The 22,934-nt window shown below is 29.7% G+C and overlaps 2 protein-coding genes across 2 annotated transcripts; one reads left to right on the top strand and one right to left on the bottom strand.

Moving 5' to 3' along the window:
* Nucleotides 1-281: 281 nt before the first annotated feature.
* Nucleotides 282-10,768, bottom strand: LOC111641350 (zinc finger C4H2 domain-containing protein-like). The gene is made up of 5 exons (XM_023387485.1): nucleotides 10,619-10,768; nucleotides 2,013-2,184; nucleotides 1,393-1,565; nucleotides 1,123-1,291; nucleotides 282-1,051 (listed from the first exon to the last, which is right to left on the bottom strand). The coding sequence occupies exons 1-5, from the start codon at nucleotides 10,669-10,671 to the stop codon at nucleotides 938-940; spliced, it is 681 nt and encodes a 226-aa protein (XP_023243253.1). The 5' UTR covers nucleotides 10,672-10,768; the 3' UTR covers nucleotides 282-937.
* A 2,086-nt stretch (nucleotides 10,769-12,854) lies between these two features.
* On the top strand, nucleotides 12,855-14,324 carry LOC111641349 (queuine tRNA-ribosyltransferase accessory subunit 2-like). Its single transcript, XM_023387484.1, has 2 exons — nucleotides 12,855-12,918; nucleotides 12,990-14,324. Exon 2 carries the CDS (start codon nucleotides 13,008-13,010, stop codon nucleotides 14,166-14,168), a length of 1,161 nt encoding a protein of 386 aa, XP_023243252.1. The 5' UTR covers nucleotides 12,855-12,918; nucleotides 12,990-13,007; the 3' UTR covers nucleotides 14,169-14,324.
* Nucleotides 14,325-22,934: the final 8,610 nt, after the last annotated feature.

Below are 22,934 nucleotides of genomic sequence, written 5' to 3' on the forward strand. Positions count from 1 at the left end.
TTGTATTTATGTTTAAAATGATGGAATATTTTATTTTTGTAAATTTACTGTAACATGTACTGCTTTTTGTGACTATTAATTACACAAAAATGCTTTCTTGATTATTATTTAATTTTTGTATTAAATTTCTTTACAACATAATTTCAATACAAATGAAATATTACAAAAAAATCTTTTATGTAATAATTAAACATGCAAATGGCAAATGAAAAAAATCAATACTTTTTATGCATAAATTTTTCTTTATGTGAATGATTATAATAAAAAATTTTACATCCAGTTATCATAATTATTTAAAACCTTAAAAATGGTGAAAATAAAATACAAATTTTAAAATATTTTTCTTGTTTATATTTATGATATTTTTTCAACAATTATTGTAAAGAGAAAAATTATGTGGAAAGAGACACACTATTGCACGACATACAAATACTTTGGCACTTTATCAACAGCTCATAGATCATTTAGGGAAAATATGACAAATGGCAATTCTAATGTTATGCCATCAATCCTAAAAATATCAGGAATATCTGTTCATGAGGATTCTAACTAGAATGCCATTATATGTAATTTTTGTTAAGTAATAGAAATTGATACTAAATTTTTAACAAAATACATTAACAAGTAAAATGTAGTTTTGATACATGAAATAAATATGATGAGGTCAAAATGCAAAATGAATAAAACCAGGAGTGATGTAATAACAGAAGACAATATATTATATAGTTTTTACTCGATATTCTTATTTTCAGTTTTTTGACTATAAATCTGAAAGTATTCTTCTGAACATTTCCAAGAAATAGAATCAAAAACTAAAAACATCATAAATTGGAAGAAAATTAATTTCTACTAAAAGTGATAATTTGTAAAAAAAAATTTGTGTTCAGAAAGTGGCATTTCTTTGGGGAAGAAAATGATTCTATCATAAAAATAAATGTCAATCATCTAGTTTCCGTTTAGGTTTCTTTGGATTTCGAGATCTACTTTTGGCTTTACAGAGGGGGCAAATAGGAGCATTTCTATGGATTTGTTGATGACAAGAGAGGCAAGACTGAAAAATTAAATTATTTAAAATTAAAGCATTTTAAAATATATAATAACATATTTAATCTTATTACTAACCTTCATTGGAGGTGGCTGTTGTCTAAATGCTGTAGGCTGTGGTCTGTCTTGAGTTTTGGCTCGACCCATCTGCATCTGTTGAGTGGCAGCACTCACTGCAGCTAATGAGGACGGAAGTGTAGCCTCTGATACTTCACTTTGCCATTCAGTTTTCTGCTTCTCAAAAAATCTATTAAATTAAAAATTAATTTCAAACATGCTAATAAAATAAAAATAAAATTATTAGATACAAAGCAACTAATAATTAGTTAATTAATATGTAAACATTACTCAGGCTTAAAGTTTTCATCTTCTTCATGCAATTCTGGTAATTTTGTTAAACCTATGTCATTACGCATACTATCAATTAAATCTTTTAATGGTTTATATTCATGATGAAGTTGTTTTGCAGTTTCAAGATGCTTATTACGATCTTCTTCAGATTGTTTTATGACATTTTCCATCTAAAAGAAATTAAAAAATGATTCATATTGTAAAATTTTACCAATGTAAAAACTGAGATACTTAAAATTATTAATATACAGTTTTGATGAAAAAATTTAGTTACATTTACCAATAATCAGCAAATTTGTTATTGTTAAATTTGTGGACATGGTATTCATCTATTTGCATCTTATAATTTCACAATTAAATACTGTATTAGTCAATGTTTTTTCACAGTTTTAGAGACAAAATAATTGCTAACAGTAGTGTGTTCACAGACAAATTCATGACATCTCTGTTTCTAATTATTTCCTGGTCTAATAATAAATTTAACTTGTAAAAATTTATATTCAAAGTTATGTATTTACGATCTAGTAATTTAGTTATTTATATATGCCATATTACCATTGAAAAATATATCAATATTTTCATTACTTATTAATCATAATTTCATTATATTTAATTACCACATTGATATCTGCATGAATCTGTCTCAATTCTTCTACATGTGCCATCTTTTCTTGTAATAACAATTCCATTTCGTGACGATAATCTTGAAGGCACTTCTCTTCATTTTCTGTAGCATCCACTTCTTGCCGCATTCGTACTTTTAATTTTTCTAATTGAATTGTACGAGACCTAAAAATCAGAAAGTTATTCATGTTAAATTTAATTAAATAAAGATAATTAAATAAATGTGTAGAAAAAAAATGATGATCCAAGAAAAGCCTACAATTTATAATACACAAAAAGCAAAGTACTAATATAGAGAAAAAATTAAATTTATATAAATAATTTAAATTAACTTTAAAGCAAAGAAAAAAAAACATAAAAGAAAAAATGAACAAAATTTCCATTCTTTTGAAAGAGAATGTTTCAAAAAGGTAAGAAACTTATAAAAAAAAAAATATGTTCAATTTATTCAAAAGTCTAATAATAATAATAATGTGATACAAATGTAAAACACTGGATGCCAAAAAATTATCTTCACAACATCTATCCTATATAAAAAGTTAACCTGGTGGTTTAGAAAATACAGCTGTCGCACTTTAAAGAAAAACTAAATAAATTTTTTGAATACTGATTTTTTTTTTTACAAGTTATGTCATCTCATTATCATCAAGACAAGAATCATGTTTTCTGATAAGGCAACATTTCATGTTTCAGGAAAGATTAGAAAACAATCTGAGTCTCTCTCTCTGAAAATTCAAAAATTCACATTCCATGTCCTAGCATATTAGAAGCAGTTGAAAAGTTAGTGTATGATGTTACCTGCTACATGTTCATATGCCTAAACTCTGTTTCTCCAATAAACCAACAGTACTTCCAACACTTTCCTATACATACTGTAACACTATCTGTAATTAGAAGAATAGCAACTTTCCTTTTCCAAAAATTTAATTTTTGGAAAAGGAAAGTAACCTATATCCTTTCCATATTCCTATATCCTATTTAAGCTCTTTTATGGCCAATTCTCATTGTGATAGCTTTGTTTATTGTCATTCTTGCCTACGCACTATGACATAAGATCTTTTAAATAACATTCAAAACCATAATCAGCTGAACTGTCAGAAATATTGTTCGAAATATTCGATATTGAAATTTGTAAAACCGTCGGAATATCATTCAGAAAGCTTAAACTATTGTATTCTATGTACCGCCTGATGATGGTAGTTTTACACTACTGAAAGTGCTAGCAGATAAGATCTTTCCCCAAAAATCGGATAAATTTCCATGTCCGGGACTCCACTCCTGTAACGCCACTGCACATGTTATAGTGATCCTATATTCCTGATTTATATGAACAGTTTCAAAGAAAGCAGTTTAGCTTTTCTCATATGATTCCCAAACAGACAGCATGAATTACATTTCATTGAGTTTTTTTGTGATTAAAGTCAATGGTTTACTAGAAAAATTACATGGATCTTTTAACAACTACAGATGAAAAAGAATATAATTTTTTAAAAATTCTCTTTGACCATTCCGAACATTTTGTCATTGTCCCGAGATAAATACAAAATTTTTGCAGAAGTTGTTTGCTGTAAACTAAATTGAGATGATGATAGCTAATGGATAACTGAAATAACTGAACAGTAATAGGTTTATACAAACTTGACTAATATATGAATGATAATTACTTCTGAGCATGATATTTACCTCTGGGGTCAAGATGTACTGATTAATCATTTGCTAATCATTAATCATATTAATTGACTCCTCCATTGATTAATAATTACCTGACGATTACTTTTCCAGTAATTGAAGTAATCGGTAAATAAACATTCCACCTTATTACTTTTTAAATTTAAAATTATTAAATTAACATTGAAAAATGAATGGCATTTAAAGAAACAATAGCTTAATCAACAATAATTCAGGCTAGTCATGGCAACATATCCAGTTCTGTTAGAAATTGCTAGCTTTTTGCATCTGTTTTCTCAGTCTGAAATTTTTATTCATTCAAATTGAAAATATCCTATTATGGTATTAATAAACTTTTAGAAATATATATTTCTTAAACAATAAGTTTCATCAATTAATTAATTTTCAGTACATCTACCTACTTTTGAAAAAAATTTTTCATTTTTAAACAAGTAGCTTATTACATTGACACTTATTTCATATTATTTTGTTAACTACATGATACTTGTAAGACTGACTTATAGAAGTAATGTGACTTAAGTCAATTTATTGGTTAGTAATGGAAAAATGCAACTGCCAGATATATTTGTTCTTGAATCTATTTGCTCAGTAGACTGTACTGAGCAAGTGGTTAATGCTGAAGTGACTGTGGTAGCAAGGGATAAACAGATATAAAACAAAAACTCTTAAACTAACTATTGAAGATATTAAAGAGTTTGCACATTCTTCTTATAAGATTGCTTAACCTTACCTAATGATGCCAATATCTAAGGTAAAGGAACCTTATCTTAAGCAGATAAGAGAACTTTTGCAATTTTTTAAATAATTATATTATGTTTGTTATATCATCATAACTAAACATGGCTTCTATACCAAAACTATAGTTTTTATTTGGTTCTCAACAAGAAATTTGAAGTATATTTATAAGAAACTTCAATTTAAAAAGCCTGTAAGGACCATGAACAACTTTATAATGCTTGCTCTTTAAAACACACAAAATAATAATTTCATTGATAATTTTTATCATTTTACATTTAATCATTTAATAAGAAATGATAATTTTAAATTAATACATTTAAGTTATTTTCATAATTCATTCATTTTAATTAAAATATTTATATAGAAAAGAAATAAAAGTGTAAAATTCTCAATCATATAAAGAGAAAATGACAACCTCAAAATGGCACTTCAAGACAATTGTCTTGAAGTGCCATTTTCTCTTTGTATGTTTGAGAATTTTACATCATCATATACTGCCCTGTGATTTGTCTAAAATACGGATCTTACACTATTCGGTTTGCAATTTTCAATTTCAGACCTATAAATTCCCACTGCCAACAGATGAAATTTGGGACCAGATATGGAAAATTGGGGCTGCCTGTAAGCTAACTATATAAAACTTGTTTGGACCAAAAGTCACGTTTTAATTTAAAACTTTTCTCCAGAGCAAAATTAGATAGATGACCAGTATGACACTGTTGTTGACAGGAAAAGTATGATGTACAGGGGCAAGACACTACTAAAATCGAGAGTATATATATTTTAAATTAAATAAATTAAAAATATGACTAAAAATTTCAGCCAAGCATTATGATGATGTCACAATAAATAATTATTTTGCATGGGATGCTCCTTATATTTTTTTCCCTTAAAAGAACTCTTCTAACCTTGAAATGTCACAAAGTAAAGTTAAAGAAAAACTGTGTTGTGCAAACACTATTAGCTGTATAATAAATTATGTAAAATTAGCAATTATTTATTGTGACATCATCACAATGCTGGGTTGCAAATTTTTATCATATTTTAAATTAAATTAAAATATATGCTTTCTACCTCAAATTAGTAATGGCTTATCCCTGTATATCATACTTTTCCTTCTGGTTTGCGTTGGAAGTTCTTATATAGATCAGGATCTCCTGCCCTTAAGGTTTCCATATCTGGTCTTGTCTTTCATCTATCTAACTCTATTCTCAAGATTCAGGAAATATGGATGAACAAACAACAGTGGAAATTTTAGGTTTACAATGTTTTCAAATTGCAGCCTAAAAATATTGCTTTTATATATGATGAAATTCACTAAGATGCGAAAAGAGGTTAAATGTAATTGTGAGGATTTGAAAGTAACAAATTAGTTTTATGAGTTAAATATTTGATAAAATAATGAATAATTTAAAGTAATAATTTAATAGTAAAATCACACACTTGTCACCTTATTTAGATGAGACCTATGTTGAAGGGAAGTAAAACTTCCTTTTTATAAGATCTTACCACACATCTCCTCAGAACATCTGTCATCTGAGTCAGGTGAAATATCCTATTAGACATAAGTTCATCCCATCAGATGATACAAATTGCAAAGTGCGATTGGAGGAATTTTTCTATAAAAAGGGTAAATTTCCCTTATTTGTGGCAGTCTGTGGTTTCAAAGAAACTGCCATAAGGGAGAGACAGCTATAGAGAAGGGACAACCATAATCCACAATAGTCATAGAGAAGAGGATTGTAGACAAGAGGACAGCCATTTGAAGATTCACCCCTAAAGGAAGCAGTCAGGCATAGAAGTTCCATCTTGCTACCATCCAGCCATCCTCCGTCTCCATATGTAGAGGTCACAGATCAGAGGTATTGTTACGTAAAACTATTTAAACTCTTTCTCTTTCATGGTAGATTGGGATTAAGGGTTCCATAGTCAACCCAAGTTATGTATTTTTATGTTTATCATACACCCCGGTTCCCCTCACATAATACCATATAACTCTTTTATAACTTTTTTGCAATTTTTAAACTGAAATGATTATGGCCATCATTTTATCTGAGTTTTCAGTTCTCTAAGATAGTATCAATCCACATTATCTCAGATAATTGAAGTTCTACTGTAATAAAATAAAGACAAAACAAGTTTTAATAACTTAAAAACGTTTTTGAATGCTTTAAGCGATCATCCTCAGTTATTCTCTTGAATCGAATGAGAAATTCGAAAATTGTGCAAAACAAAAATTTTTGAATTTTTGTTTTGCGTAATTTTTGAGTAATTTTCTGTTGATTGAATGTCTTTCTGTTGATTCTGTTGATTGTTGAATGTCTTTAAAAATGCATTTTCTTCATTCATATCACAACCTTTTTCTCAAAAATCTTGTAGATGTTAGTGATAAAGTTGGCAAAAGATTTCACCAAGCCATACTTTTCCACCATGAAAAAGAGATGTCATGGAAAAGTCACATGGATCCAATGATGCTGTGATTACTACTGGTTTCTTGTGAGACTTTTAAAATAATTTTAATATGTACTTTATCAATAAAAAACAGATAAATCATATTTATTTTTTGAAAATAACATCATGATTTATTCTCCTGTGATCCCATAATTCTTGAAAACAGGAGAACAAGAGGAAATCAATATCCAAACAGCTTTTCTAAAGGCAAGTTTATATACACTTTTAAAACATTTGCATGTGCTTTATTTAATGTTTAAGATGCATAGCAGTGTACACATCACAGTATGGAGTAATGGAATGTAAGTTAGAACAGCTGCTTTTGGTGCAAGGCTTTTAATATCCTGCAGGATCAATACATGGTCCAGGTTCCATGTAAAAAATGTGGATTCCCATCCTAATATATCTGCCAATGTTCAAAACAGTGTAAATAGAGAAACAAAACCATATTAAAATGACTTTCATAGGTACATATGCTTTATCAACTTGCTAATTGCTATATATATTAGTATATAAACAAAGATGTGTTTGTATACTAATATATGTCTGATATTGTATGACAGGAAAATTTGGAAATGATTTTTGAGAACTTTTTCTATTGGGATCACTTATTTTAATGCTAGAGAAATAAAAGAAAACTTGTTTGGTAATGTAATTAAAACTTCAAACTGCAAGATCAATAGTTTGTAGATGCAACATTTCTACAGTGAAGTCATCAGTCCATTTTCAAAATATTCCTTTTATATATGGTATTACTGATTCATAGCATATGTATCAACAGATATTCTTACAAAGAAATATGTCAGTGATAAGAGATTTTAATTAAATTCAGATTAGTCAAGAAGTTTTCTCTGGATTTTTAGAAATTTGTAAACAGTGTATTTCCATCAATCCTTTTTGGAAAATTAGAAAAGATATTTTAAAATAGTTGCTACTTTTATCTTTTTTAATGAAAATAAAACTTATTTTTAATTTGAAATAATACAAGGTCTGTTCAAAAAGTATCGGACCTTTTTTTTTTCCGCGTAAACCAATGATGCGCGAGAGGCCTCCTTTGGTGGAGTTGTGGAGGGGACAGTCATGCACATCTCTGAATTTTTTCCCGCCTGCAGGAAGCGTCAGTCGTTGGCAATCGGCCTATGAGTGAGGTCATGTAGAGCGCTCTCGTCGGATTCCACTAAGCTGGAAAATGACTGAACAACGTGAGCAGCGATATTACATTAAATTTTGCCAAAAACCTTGGCGATACCCAAGCGTAAACCATCCGCAAGATTCAGCAGGCTTTCGGGGACGATCCTCGAGGCCAAAAAAAGCGCGGCAGGTCAAAGGTCAAAGCGCAGCAATATTAAAGGTCATGTTGACAGTTTTTTCGACTCTCGTGGGGTGGTGTGTCGTGAGTACGCACCACAAGGCCAAACCATCGCAAAGGAGTACTACCAGNGGTCCGCAGCAATATCAAAGGTCATGTTGACAGTTTTTTCGACTCTCGTGGGGTGGTGTGTCGTGAGTACGCACCACAAGGCCAAACCATCGCAAAGGAGTACTACCAGGAGGTCCTTCGTCGTCTTTCCGGTGCTGTGCAACGCAAACGACCGGATCTGTGGTCAATCAAAACTTGGCAGCTCCATCGTGATAACGCATCCGCCCATTCTGCGCATCTGATTCGGGCTTTCGTCGCCAAACATAACACTCTTGTGGTTCGTCACACTCAGTACTCTCCCCACATGGCTCTGTGTGACCTTTGGCTATTTCCCCAGCTGAAAATGCCGCTAAAAGGAACCCGAATTTAGTCGAGAGAAGACACCATGCAAAATCCGACGGAGCGGCTGATGGTCATTCCAAAAGATGCGTTCCAGCAGTGTTTCCAGCAATGGCAGGAACGCTGGGAGAAGTGTATACATTACCAAGGAGACTACTTTGAAGGGGATTAGGGTTTTGTATCTCAAAGTCAATAAATTTTTTTTTACCGACCAAAGGTCCGATACTTTTTGAACAGACCTTGTAAACACAAATTAATCTTTTAGATTTAACATTACTATTTTAAAACAGAATTCGAGTCATAAGTTTAAGGCTGTTATTTAATTATGATTTACAGTATATCATTTTCCATAAATTTGTCAAAATTCAGAAGTACAAAAAAGTTATAGTAAGTAATAACTGATTACTTGCTTGCTTGAATTGTTTCTATTAGAGTCAATTTAATGCCTATAATTCTTTAAACAGTTAATTATTTAATTCACTCAGAAGCTATAATACATTCCTTCAAGCATAGGGTTTTATAAGTGTAAATTTCATTCTCTGTTCATTTATACAATTTACTGAAATATTTGACCTCAATGATAATTAATGTGAAAAGGCAAAAAAATATTTACAGGCAGTTTAAATAGAAAAGACAGAATTCACAGATAGAAAACTTTCTCACTATTAAATGTTTAACACTATTAAATGTTTACTGCCCCAATACGGAACAGTAAACATGTCTTGCTAGAACTCTCTCCTTCATTGAACTTTCCAACTAATAAAAAATGGAACTCTGAAATTTCACAGGAAATTAGAAAATAGTTCAAGATAAAAGTAATTCATGATTTAATCATAAAAAGTAATTTTTATATTTTGTAAATAATGTAAAGTAATGTTCATCAAGATTAATTTTTAATTGCCTCAGATATTCAAATTATATTTTAAAATTTTCTACAAGTCATTGCAAAAAATCCCAATATAATTGTATTGGATGATAGTGGCATAACCAGAAAGTCTTTTTGGGGATGGTCACTTCTATTTAGGAATTGTGAAATCCTATTAAGAAGTCTTTTTATTACCAGCAGTTCAATGACTCATATTTTCTTCTTTCATTGAAACAGAATTTGTGTTCTAAGATGGTAAAGTAAAAAAATAGCATACTATAAATAAAAGTTAAGTTGTAATTTATTGAAATAAAAGAGATACTAATATGCTTAGATAACTGCTTTTAAACTACACTCAATTTTTAGATTTTTTTTTTGTAAAGATACTAGTTGTTGTGTTGTCAGATTCTGCTTGATCATGTGGCTCTCAACATTTAACACAACCAAATTTGAAAACTCTTCCCTGATCATTGTAGTTTTTGTCAAATCCTAAAACATCTTGCGGTGGAAAAATTCTTTCAAAATCCAGAAAACATCTAAGAAACAACAAAATACTTTAATAGATAGCATATCATTCAGATACAAATTAAGATAAGTGTAAAAAAAAATGGTTTCAATTAACAAAAAAGACTAATAATGAATGCTAGCTAATCAATGTCGTCATTCCCTTAAGAGTAGCTACTCAAAGTCACCAGATTCTACGCACTTTCAAAAATTATTCCGAATGCATCTGCAAGATTAGCCGTAACCTCTGAAGGATTACGGCAACTGCAACAATTATTTGTGTCATTAAAACATAAAGAAAACTTTTTGACAATGTAATCACCTCTTTCTGATTTATTTACGTTTTGAATAAAATAATTGGTTATTAAATTTTTGTGACTGTTGTTATTGTAGCTGAAAACAATAATATACATTTATTAAAGTCATTTAAATTAATCTACACAGATAAAATTATTACTCATTCATAAATTACACTTAAAAACAATGCTCTAATATACACTCCATGTATAAAATAATCGATTACAAGCTGTATTCATTTTAATTTATCAGAAAAATTTAAAACATTGACATTAATAGAATGATAGGCCTATTACCTGATTTCTTTCAAGCATTCGAGCTTGGTCATCAAAGTAGAATCGTCTTCCATATTCTTGATTTAAAAAATCGTATTATACTGACAGTGTCAATAATGTTTATTCTCAGCTCATAGTGTTATTCCCAAACAACAAACCGCTAGAATACGATACGTCCTCTTCTGGTGAAATTACGAACTAACAAAATTAAAAAATAAAACTAAAAAAAATTGTTTTAATTTAGTGTTATGCAAAATATACATCACATATATAATGTGTTTGGGTTAAATTAAACAGTTTAATTAAATTAACAAAAATATTTTGTAAATATTTTGGATTTTGTTATAAGTTTTGTAAATTTATATCTCTCTTCTAAAACTAAATCTTCCGTATAATCTCAAAATTGATTTCCAAGTGTAGATATAAGGGTGAAGGACATTCAAAATAGTATTTCGCTCTATTAAAAATTTCAATAAAAATAATTGATAACTTGTATAAATTCGGTAAACCTCAGGCCCACCAGTGGCCAAGCGATTCCGTTCCCAAAACACTAGTTCAGTTGTGGGTTTGCGCCTCGCCAGGACGGGCTGGCCACATGAAGTTTACAGGGTTTTCTCCACGTCTGTAACGACTGAAAAGGAACCAGTTAACAATCAAACAGTATACTTCAAGTAATTTCTGTGCTGCTCTCTTTCCGCTTGTTATCAGTAAAAACTTACTATCACAAGCGTCAATATTAAGCATGTAATTTTTTTTTACACATTGTATATTTTCATTGCAAAATACAGATATTGAACGTATGAACGTGGAGAATATTCGCATGTATAAAAGTACAATAATGTGTACCGTATTTACTCGCATATAAGACGTTTTTATTCATTTTTCATTACTTCAATAACCTAGGTCAGTGTTTTTCAACCGGGGTGCCGCGGCACCTTAGAATGCCAGGCGCCACGATTGGGATGTCGCAAAGTTTAGGGCCTTTAGGCATTTTCTTGGAAATTTACTTAAGTATAGTTCAAGATAACTCATTATCAGTTCTATTTTGCTACGAGATATCTAGTAAGCAAAGAAACTATGACTAATCGCGTGTTAATGTAATGTTCTACGCTACGTGTACGCACGACTTGTCACGAGTTCGCCCAAACCACATTGCTTGGCCTTCATGTTCCCAGTCCCAGTACCGGGCCAACCACCAGAGAAGAACGACGCGGACACTTGTGTCTTGTATATGCTTTAAAAAGCGTTACATTGTACTTTGAAAAGGGTGTGCTTTCAATCACAAAGTAGGTGCATGTTACAGTATTTTCATAGTACAGTATTCAAAAGCAGTGATGACAAATAAACAATTTTTTATCATTTTTTTAATTTAAATTTTTTAAAATTGATATGAAAAAGATAAGAACAAAATAATGAAATATTTATTTTATATATGCATCAAAATAGTATAAAAAAATGTGACAATAATTTTTTATCGATAAAATGATAATATAAAATGATGATGTATTTGATAATAAAACTATATTTAAAAAACAATAACGAGACTATTGTTTTACATGTAGATATTTCGACAAAATTCAATGGACTTAAATTTTGATTTTGAACACGTAGAAACACTTTTGCGTTGCGCGTAATATTCGTTTTCGCAAAAAATTCATCTGGCCCATTAGTCCCCCCTTATTCAGATTCTAGATCCTCCGCTGGTCAAGGGTGTCACGATTTGTTATTTTTCAATTAGGTGTGCCACTCAATGAAAAAGGTTGAAAAACACTGACCTAAGTCATCCTATAACGCGAGCGAAGAATTCATTTCGTTTTTGCAATAATTTCTGTAAACAGTGTATTCGCATTTTTTACCGGATTCTCACTTTCTGGTGTTTAAAAACAAAAGTATTTCATCTGGGTCGTTTGAATCGTTCTTGTGTATTATCAGGAGTAAAGATGAATAGCAATAGGAAAAGCAAAGCTTTTGAACTGAATTCCAAAATTACACGAGAGCCCGATATAAGTTTTTATTCATTCCCACGTGAAAATAGATGATTATTTGGAAATCAAATTCAGAGAAACTCATAAGTGTAATCGACGAAGAGTGAATTCGATTGTTAAGAATTGGCAAAAAAAGGTTCCCAATAATTGTCCAGCTTTACATAAACAAATTATGTTGTTATAAATTGTGATATTTTTAAAGTTTAAATACAAGAAAAACTTTCTTTTTGACATGAGAATTTTCATTAACTTTTATATTAGTTGGCAACACTACTGAAAATGAAATATCTAAGAACACGTGGTTGAGTCGTATTAAGAATTTCGAAAGTAAACAAGGTAAAGGTTTATTCCACATTGTCGTTTTTGCTAAATTTTTATTAAATAAATAACATATTTTGTTTTGTTAGTGAAATTTCAAAATTCCGATGGATTTTAACGTTGAAAAGGAAGGCGCAGAACAAAGTCGACTAGGGCTTGTAAATAGTATGACAGAAGATATGAATTTCAGAACACCCTTTTGTTTTTTATATACAAAATCTGGTAGTGTTCCGCATATAACACGTGAAGTACTTCAATTTTTAAGTGAAAAGCAAATACCATTATTATTGCCCTTACCCAGTATAGTGGAATTAAAGAATGCTGTTATGAATTATGATCAAAGTCTTTGCAAATTTGTTGGTCTTAGTGAATATCCAAGTTTTATCAGTGTACAAGATCCGGCAGTAGTAACACCATCTGGTTATAACAACAAAAGTGGTGTTTCTGTATGGAAACATTCAGGTCGTGAGCATTTACATCCAACTGCTTTTATGGAAATTCAAGAAGTATTTACACCACATTGCTATCAAGCTCTATGTGACAGTGATACTCCTCGGAATTGTTCAAAGAAAAGAATGCACCATTCTGTACAACGTTCTCTTTCTTTTCTTGACAGTTGTTTAGAAAGACATTTATCATCGCAAAAATTAAAAAATAGTTCAATTTTTGGAACTGTACAAGGTGGATATGACCTAAAAGCACGAGAGTTTTCAGCCCGTGAAACGGCATTGAGACCTGTTACAGGTTTTATTATAGATGGTTTTCACCAGAATGGTGAAGAAGCAGAAAAAATTAATTTGACAGAAGTAAAACCAATATTACAAAGTACTGTTTCATTATTACCAAAAACAAAATTGAAAATGATGTTTGGATCATTTAAACCATCCATTGTTGTGGAATTTGTATTATGTGGAATTGATGTATTTGATGCATCATATGCATATTTAAGTACTGAGAGAGGAAAAGCTCTTGTATTTCCTTTGACGTGGAAAGATTCAAAATTTACATCTCCTGAAATAGATCTTACTTGTGATGAATATAAAGACAATTTTAATTCTTTGTTGACAGACTGTAAGTGCTACACATGCAGAAACTTTACTTGTGCCTATATACATCATTTATTAAGTACATCTGAATTATTAGCCTCTGTATTACTGATGCTTCATAATTTGCATCATTACTTGGAATTCTTTACATCAATTAGAAATGCAATTGAACAAGAGAAATTGAAAGATTACAAGAATGTCCTATTGAATGCTTATATATAGTTATTCAATTATGATTTTCAAATATAGTTAAAATTGTTTTCTCTGAAGGATCTTTATTTACAAAGAATAAAATACTAAAATATTGTTTATCTTATTACATAAGTCAGTATTCTGAGATTTATATGAAATTTAAGCACAGTAATATATCTATATATATATATATATATAAAAATGGACATGTATGTCCCTATATCTCACGTTTTCGCCAAAACTACACATCGCACGTGAATGGTGTTTGTATGTAGTGGTAGCCCCAAGTCTCCATTCGTGCATAGGGGTGGTTGCGTCTCGATAGCTATAAGGGTGCGGGAGATATGAGGCTAAAAGTAGTTGAAAGTGGCTTTCTATTTCGAATGTTTTGTTCGATTTTTTCGAATTTGTTCGAATTAAATTCGAACATAAAATTCGAATTGGTTCGATTATAAAACGATTAAAAACGTTCCAGAAACGTTGAAATTTGTTCGTTTGACTAAAAGTAAAAATTCTCTAATTAGTCTGGAAACGGGGGACCTAATTCTCCATTTTGTGAAAATGGGTAAGATTAGCTATAATGTAATTATCTTAATCTTCACTATCGTTACTTTTTGCCCAGCGAAGCGAGTCCTTGCAGCTAGATTCTAGATTACTCAGAAAAACAGTCTTTTATATATATAAAAAAAACTATACTATTACATACAAATAAAAACCCAGCGAAGCGGGATCTTGCAGCTAGTATTAATATAGTTTTTGTAATTTTTACGAAAATATGATAGTTGTTAAATTTAATAATAACTATTAAAGTGAAAAATCAAGAAATAAAAGTATTGTTATTGTTAATTTGAATTATTGACTAATTTTAATGGCTACACAGCAAGTCACAATGCATCCATTTTCTTTATTATGCATTTTGGCTGTATAACTCAAGTTTTCTTATCTGTTTTCTTATTTCTATACAAAAGTTCTATTTAGTTTTTGTTGTTTTATATAAATAGAAGTTTGTATTAAACATTAAAAAATTGAATTACATTAATATTAGTTGAAACAAAGAAATTTAAATATATTTTTGATTTGTTTAACAAATCAATGTAATTAGAAGTTTTAATTTGTTGATCAAATTGAAAATCTTTTAATCGTTTAAATGCTTTCTATTCATCCATCCAGTATGTTTTTAAATGTTAAGTTTAATCCAATTTCAATGATTTAAAAAGAAGTTCCTACTTCTGTAAAAATGTTATTTATGAAAGAATGAGTTATTCTCATAGAGAGATTTGACATTTAGCTACATTCTTACATATACATGACTGAAATTTAATTTTTAATTTATAGAATAATTAGTAATTTATAGAAAACTTATAATGAAATACAAGGAAAATAAAGTTTTTATTTTGAAAAATACTTCATAAGTATTTTTCAAAATAATTCAAAATTTTATATGTGAGACAATATAAAATTTACAAAATTGAATATTTGTAATGTTATTACAGTTGAATCCACTTCACAGCATAAAGGAGCAGTTTACATAAGAGAGTGCTTGCCCATGTTCTTGATTTTCTCTCCTGTTTTATATTAGTAGTATTCTTGTTAATAGAGTATTGGATAGTAGAGCAGTTCATTTATATGAGCATTGTGTCAATAGGATTTTTAGAGCAGCAGTTCAAATAAGGGAGCACTATTCTAAGGATGATTTATAATGATGTATCTTTAATCTTATGGTACATTGCCAACAAGGGTCCATTCAGTATAATATTTGTTGAGATTTGGTGAAATCTAATACATAACAGTCAAAAGATTTTTTACAGAATCATAATGAACATATGAGAAGCAATTATTGATTTATTGGATATATATATGAGAAGTAATTACATATTAAAAAAGCTATAAAATACATATATGCTGTAGCTCCTCATCTCAAGTAAACAAGGTAAGTGATTAGTGACCATATTTTGGAAGTCACATGACTACTTTCAGTTGGTACTGTATGTTCCATTAGAGAGCATTCAGAAATTTTAGAGAAGAGACATTCACATCTTTTCAGCTAGGTCGTCTGTATTTCTGAGAAGAAAAGTAATGTGACTGGTAAATATGTCATGTTTATTGATTAATAGAACAATAAAATTGATGATATAAGAATAGAAACCAATATGTAAGGTAAAGTAAAATTATGTGATAATGAATTTTAACATTTCCATATGTATTAGAAGTTAGAGTTCCTGAGACATGAAAAAGTGGAGAAAATCAAATATTAACAATCTCCTGGGTGATCTTGTTATTTTGGATAAGGGAGCATGATATAGTAATTCTGAGGGTGCTCTTTTAAACAGTCTCAACTGTATAAATTCAGAGACAACTTTACACATTATAGTTTAAAATCTACATTAGTGCTGATATTCTAGTGTTACACTATATATGTTCTCATATAAATGAAACAACATTAATTGCATATTTTTATGTAACAAATATAATAATAAGTAAAGAAATGATTAATATTTTAGATTATATTTTTTAAAATATTAATGGGGCACCTATGACAATTTCATGACATACTACTCTCACAACATACCAGTTAGAATTATTGCTTTTGAGGAATCGTCAATTTTAACATGGTTATGATGTATTTTGTTTCATTTATATTTATTAAAATTTGCATATTTGGTATCTTGGCTCATGTTGATTTGTTAGTTTTATTTGTTTAATGTTAATTAAAGAGTGCAAAGAGTTTATTTGAACCATTTTATTCAATTTATTCTAAGTTATAGAATCACTAAAATTGTTTTAACATTATATGTTCAAAAACCTTTTATTTAATGTAAATTTTTTGACAGATTTGCATTTCTTACAAAATTAATTTTGAATTCAAATATATTAATAACAATCTTAGAAAATCCTGACATATTTGAATTCAGAGTTAATTTTGTATAAAAATGTAAACATAGAATAAGACTTCCTAAGCAGACATGAATTATTTTTGAAAAATACAGATGAAAAATTTACTTGTAGTTAATTACGAGTTAATGTTTGAAAGTTTATGAGATTATAAATCAGAATTATAGCAAAAGAGAAGAATCTTTTCTTCTCTTTTGCTATAATTCTGAAGATTGAATTTAAAGTATTAAAATGTCTTAAGAATTTTTTAAGATAAAATAAACAATAATACTAATAAAAATAGTATATACCTTAAGTTTAAAGCTATTTAGTCAGTCTGTTTTATAAAAATAAAGAATTGTTTTAATATATACTTTAATTTTCTGTCTAGAAGTTTCATAATCCAGCATGCAAATTAGAAAGTAATTTTGTATTATATAATATTGAATGGTCCTGAGAGATATTGTAAAAACTTACTTATGATTTTAATGATGATTAAATTTATGAAATTTTAGATCAACAGCTTGTATCAATAGTTACAGCTGGCACAGTATGAGATTACTACAGATCAGAAGTTGAAATTTTCTACTTTGCAATTTTCTTTTCTATCTTCAGCACTTGGTAAAAGTAACTTAGAATATATTTTCTAAAACAATATTTTTGGAATGTATGATAAAAATAGGCATCTTATAGAATATAGGATGAGCCAAACCTTGTCATTTCTGGTGGAAGTGTGTCAAAGAGTTAAGTGAAAATTAGTGGACATTAATGACATATTTAGTTTTATGTCATCTTAATTAATATAATAAAAGATATACAGTACCAATTCCTGATCACTTTTAAATTGACTACTTTGGCAAATTGTCAACCGATATATTAACATTGCAATGTTTTTGTTCTTGTTAATAATCTAGCAGTATTTTGTTTTACATCCAAGTAAATTAAAAATAAATTATGTCTGCATTCTTCTTGAAACTTTTATTCTCCCTGCCCCATTGTCCTAGTTTTTTCCAAGTTTCCATAACCCCTTCCCTCTGCAGATAGCCAACAAAACTCAACTCCCCTTTAAAGTTTTATCATTTTATGAACTATAGATATCATATGTAGAAACAATGGAATTACATCCATATTGCTCATATAAGATTGTAACCTTTCTAGTAAAATATAGTAGTGTTTTCATAATAACTCAATTTCAAAATAAACGTGTTATCTTCAGAAGTGGAGAAAATAGAGCAGGACATTTTGCAGAGGTTACCTTTTATATGACCTATTCTTTGGCCATACTTAATTGATTGTTTAAATAGTAACCTTTGCATATTCTTTTTAAAATCTTTTTTATAAAATTTGGATTAATTTGTTTAGTTTACATTTGACCAGATGCCTGTCAAGGAGGTCACATTTTGAGGGACAGATCAAGAAAGGTCATTGGTCAGAGACACAAGAGTAAAGTTCTGAATAGAAGAATCAGTCTATCTTGATTGATCCAACTCAAGTTTGTCTTGACAGCCACCTTTCATTAGTTGCTCACTGTCTGCATTGCTAATTCTTTCCTCGGATACACCAGTCATTCTCCTACAATCCCTTAGTGTGATTATTATCCACTCTCTGCCAGTCTTTGCCATGTCATCCTTCAGATTGACTCTTCTTCGAGATCATCTCAAGTATTTTCAAACTATTGCTGGGTGGTGCCAGAATCCTGAAGTAATCTTCCCACAATAGTTAGACATGATCACTTGGCAGGTTGGTTTGTGTGCATAGGCTTTGTTGCTTGGGACCTATGTATGTACAGTACAGTAGTAATATTTTCATGAAGTTTATAAAAAGGTAATCAAAAACCCACCAAGTTTATACCATTCAAGAATTAAATAGCCCAAATTCCTTTGGATTAAGGTCAACCTATAAAGATTTCTCCACCATGTGGTGTACTGTACATCTGTTTAAAGATAAGTAGATCAACATTACAATATGTTAATTTGCTAATAATGTTTAAAAATGAAAACACTGCATACTCTTGTTACCTGATCAAGAGAAGTATTTTGAAAAAACTCTTAAAAAAGAAGTATACAAGAAATTTTGAAATAAATATAATAAAATGCATAAACTATAAAATTTAATGAAATGAAACAGATGTCCACTGAAGTACAATCCCTCATTTCCTCCTCCTCCTCCAACTTCATCCAACTTGATATAACCCTTTCCCATAGAGTAAGTGAAATGATCATTGATTAATAAAATTGTAATATATTGATATTTACAGATTAAACTTTTTTAACTACACATTAAAATTTTATTATGATTTAGAAATCAAAGTTTTCTACACATTTTTTAAATGAACACTTATTCAAAGTCCAGTAGACAGTGCTGTAACTAGACGGATGCAACAGGTGCACCTGCATGGGTCCACTTGGAAGGGGAACCAAAAATGCATGTATTTGTTTTATTATTTTCTCAAACCTAATTTAAGGGGCCCAAATGCAAATTCTTTCACAGGGCACAGGAATGGGTAGTTATGGCACTGCCAGTAGACATTTAAGATAGTTATCGTCATATACACTAATTATTTCTACTACTGTATTTATCTTATATATATATTTTTTTCAGTTTTCTCATCCTATCCTAGCTGAACGTCACGACACTAGCGGCATCTCGTGATAAAAACTAGAACTACGGCTACGGAATCGTTCTGTAAACGTGCGGCTAGAGATCCAGATGGCACAACGCGCTGATTGGTCAGCTGAATGACGTCAACCCACCGAAATAGGAAATGCTGGACGATTATATTTTGTGGTCGTCAGAACGAAGTCACGCAGAAATAGATTATTTTTTTAGTTGTAATATTGAGTGAGTATAAAGTGAAAATACAGTATAAAGTTTAGCTCGCATGTTTTCTTAAATTTATAGGAATAATTTTAAAATGGTTTACTTTTACTTAATAAATTACTACGATTATTTATTTTTTTTGAACGAATTTTAACTTCATACTTGATCTTTATGTACAGTACCTCTGAACCAAATCATACACAATAGATCATTTTAATAGTGCGATTAGTGTTTTAAATTTACGTGCACAGATAATAAATAACAGAAAATTTATACTTTGTTACAGATATTATTCATAAAAAGATCGAGAAAGGATGAAATTTATAATTAATTAAGATAAGTCAGAATATTCTTTGAATTTGTCACATGCATTTAATATAGTTAGATGAAACAATAAAATTAACTAAGTTTTGTATACCTCTGAAAGAGAAATTTTCACAAATCTTGATTAACAAATTATAAAGTTTAAATGTAAAAGTTGTTGAACAATTTTAAATAAAGAATATTCTCCATAGATTAAAAAAAAAATCTGACAAGAATAATGTTTTAGTTAGAATTGACAGTTCTTTCTGTCAACAGACATTTCGTGCTTTTGAATGTCAGTTCAAAATCTGTGTTAAGAAACAATACTTCTCAAATTTACAGAAATTTCATATATCCAGTTTCATAATGATATATCTGTAAGTATGTTTAATTAATCAAATTTGTATGACCATTTTTCAAATTAAAAGTATAGAATTCTTGTATAAATTATTTAACAATCAATAATACTGTAAGTATTTAAATTCCTTTGAATATAATAGTTATATATGTTTTAAATAAGAATTTCCATACATTTCATCGTGGAAATTGTTTATCAATATGTGTCAGGAAAAAGTAATGTTACATTTGTACTGTAATGTTTTCGTAGTAAACTATTCTTTTAATCCTTTTTATTTTTTGTTAAAATAATATTACCATACTAATGAATAACTATTTCTAGATGCCTCGTATGTGCAGTATACCTGGTTGCGTAGAAAAATATATTATCCAGTGTCTATATTTAAGTTTCCACAGGATTTGATTCGAAAAGCGAGCCAATGGATTAGAGAATTTGTAGAAAAAATAACTTATTATTTAAAATGTTTTAACGATTATGCATTAAAAAGTATGAATTATGTTTAGGTGAAAATATATATTAAATTGTTAATTAGTCTGCATTTTTACTTAGCATATTCTGTTGTAATATATATATAAAACATTAAATACAATTTTCTGTAAGGTTAAAAATACTGTATTGTCTAATAAAGAATGTTAAAAAAAACTTAATTTGCAATTTACATTTGTTGTTTTTGATTATTTTATTATTATAGTAAATGTACAAAAAAGCTTACAAAAATACAAAACAGATAAAAGAAGTTACTTCTTTTATCTGTTTCTTAGTAGGTTAGGCTAATGAAAATAAATTAAGCCAAAGAGATGATAAAAAGTAATTTAGTCTGCAAAAAATTACTTTGTATTATATTTTATCTGTTTCTTGATGTTTAAAAATGTCTCAGCATTAAAATCTTTGATATCACGTAATTTTATGTTAAAATTATTGCAAAATTTTCAATTAATGTCAATACACACAAGAGCTAGTGAAATTATAAATAAGTGCCTTTTATCAAGTTTTAGATGAAATGTCTATAACTATTATATAATGTCTGCCCGCTCTCACAACAACAACAACAATACAAAGTTTTGGCTAGTCGCTCAACATTACCGATTTTCGTAGGTTGACGTCATTCAGCTGACCAATCAGCGCGTTGTGCCATCTGGATCTCTAGCCGCACGTTTCTGTAACTAGACGCCAGTCATAGTAGTCGCCATTATGTAGTTTGTGCTAATACCGCTAGGCGTCAGATCGATCGTTGGCACAAGCGAATAACCTCGGGACTAAGATTTTATTCGGGAATTACCATGTTTTCCATTTAGCAATTTGAAAAATTTCCCGGTCAGATTTATTTTTGTTACAAAATGTTTCTTTTACAGATTTTTAGCTGTGCACACTGTAGAAAAATTTAGAAATACAGTTTTGTCTATCGTAATAATATTAGTCGTTGCCAGAGAGCGCTATAAAGTAGAGAAAAGTCTGTAAATTTGAAAACTATAAAAATAAATTTATACTTCTCAAAAGTAAAAAAAAAAAATTCAAAAGTCGCTATAGAGGGGGTGCAGTCACGTGATATAACGTCATCGCCCCGCCCACCAAAACAATTGTCCGCCATATTGGTTGCTTATTTGACGTTTGCTCGCTCGTTCGCTTATTATGTCAACGTGGAAGAAAGGCATCTTACCTGGCTATGCAGGCCGATTTAAAAGATAATGATTTGATAGAATATAAAGAAAAAATTTCTTTTATTGGATGGGATCCATACGAAATAAAACTAACGGATTTTTCATCTAACGATTTAAGCACGTGGCCAACTATAGAACATGGAGACATACCCCGCGTTTCTTTATGCAGCGCTTGAGAAGCGCTTTACAGCGAACACACTGAAACTGGTTTCTAATTGGCCAACACTGCTCGTGACGTCATTTCGCTACACTCTCGCTGCGTAAAGAAAAGCGGGGATAGTAAATTACAGTAGAGCATCGATTATCCGACTCAATTGGGGACTGGGGTTGGTCGGATAATTAAAAAGTCGAATAACCGAAAAGTATGAAAAAATCTATTATTAGTGTAGTATATTATTATATCCCATGTAATTAGTATATTAGTATATCGCTATTAACCTACTTCGCGTTGAATTTTCCTCCATGTTAAGCCTATCAAATTTTTTTTTAAAAATAATAATCGTCGCTATTGTATCATTAAAAATTAGAAAATTAAGCCTCGTTTAAATACTGGCTCCCTTTCATGGTCGATACATGTTTTGCCAGCTAAAAAACGTAAAAATAATATTAAAGTAGCCAAGACATAGCCAAATATTGTAGTGCCACATCACTAGCGGACATTTGAATTTGCCGACTAGAACGCGGTCGGTTAACCGAGGTGACGGTTAATCGGGAGTCGGATAATCGATGCTCTATTGTATTTAGTTTTAACTACTAAGGGTGCGACTATGCAGTCGCGAATTTAGT

Source organism: Centruroides sculpturatus, unplaced genomic scaffold, assembly GCF_000671375.1.
Source record: "Centruroides sculpturatus isolate CEXI.00-Female unplaced genomic scaffold, Cexi_2.0 scaffold1394, whole genome shotgun sequence".
NCBI lineage: Eukaryota > Metazoa > Arthropoda > Arachnida > Scorpiones > Buthidae > Centruroides > Centruroides sculpturatus.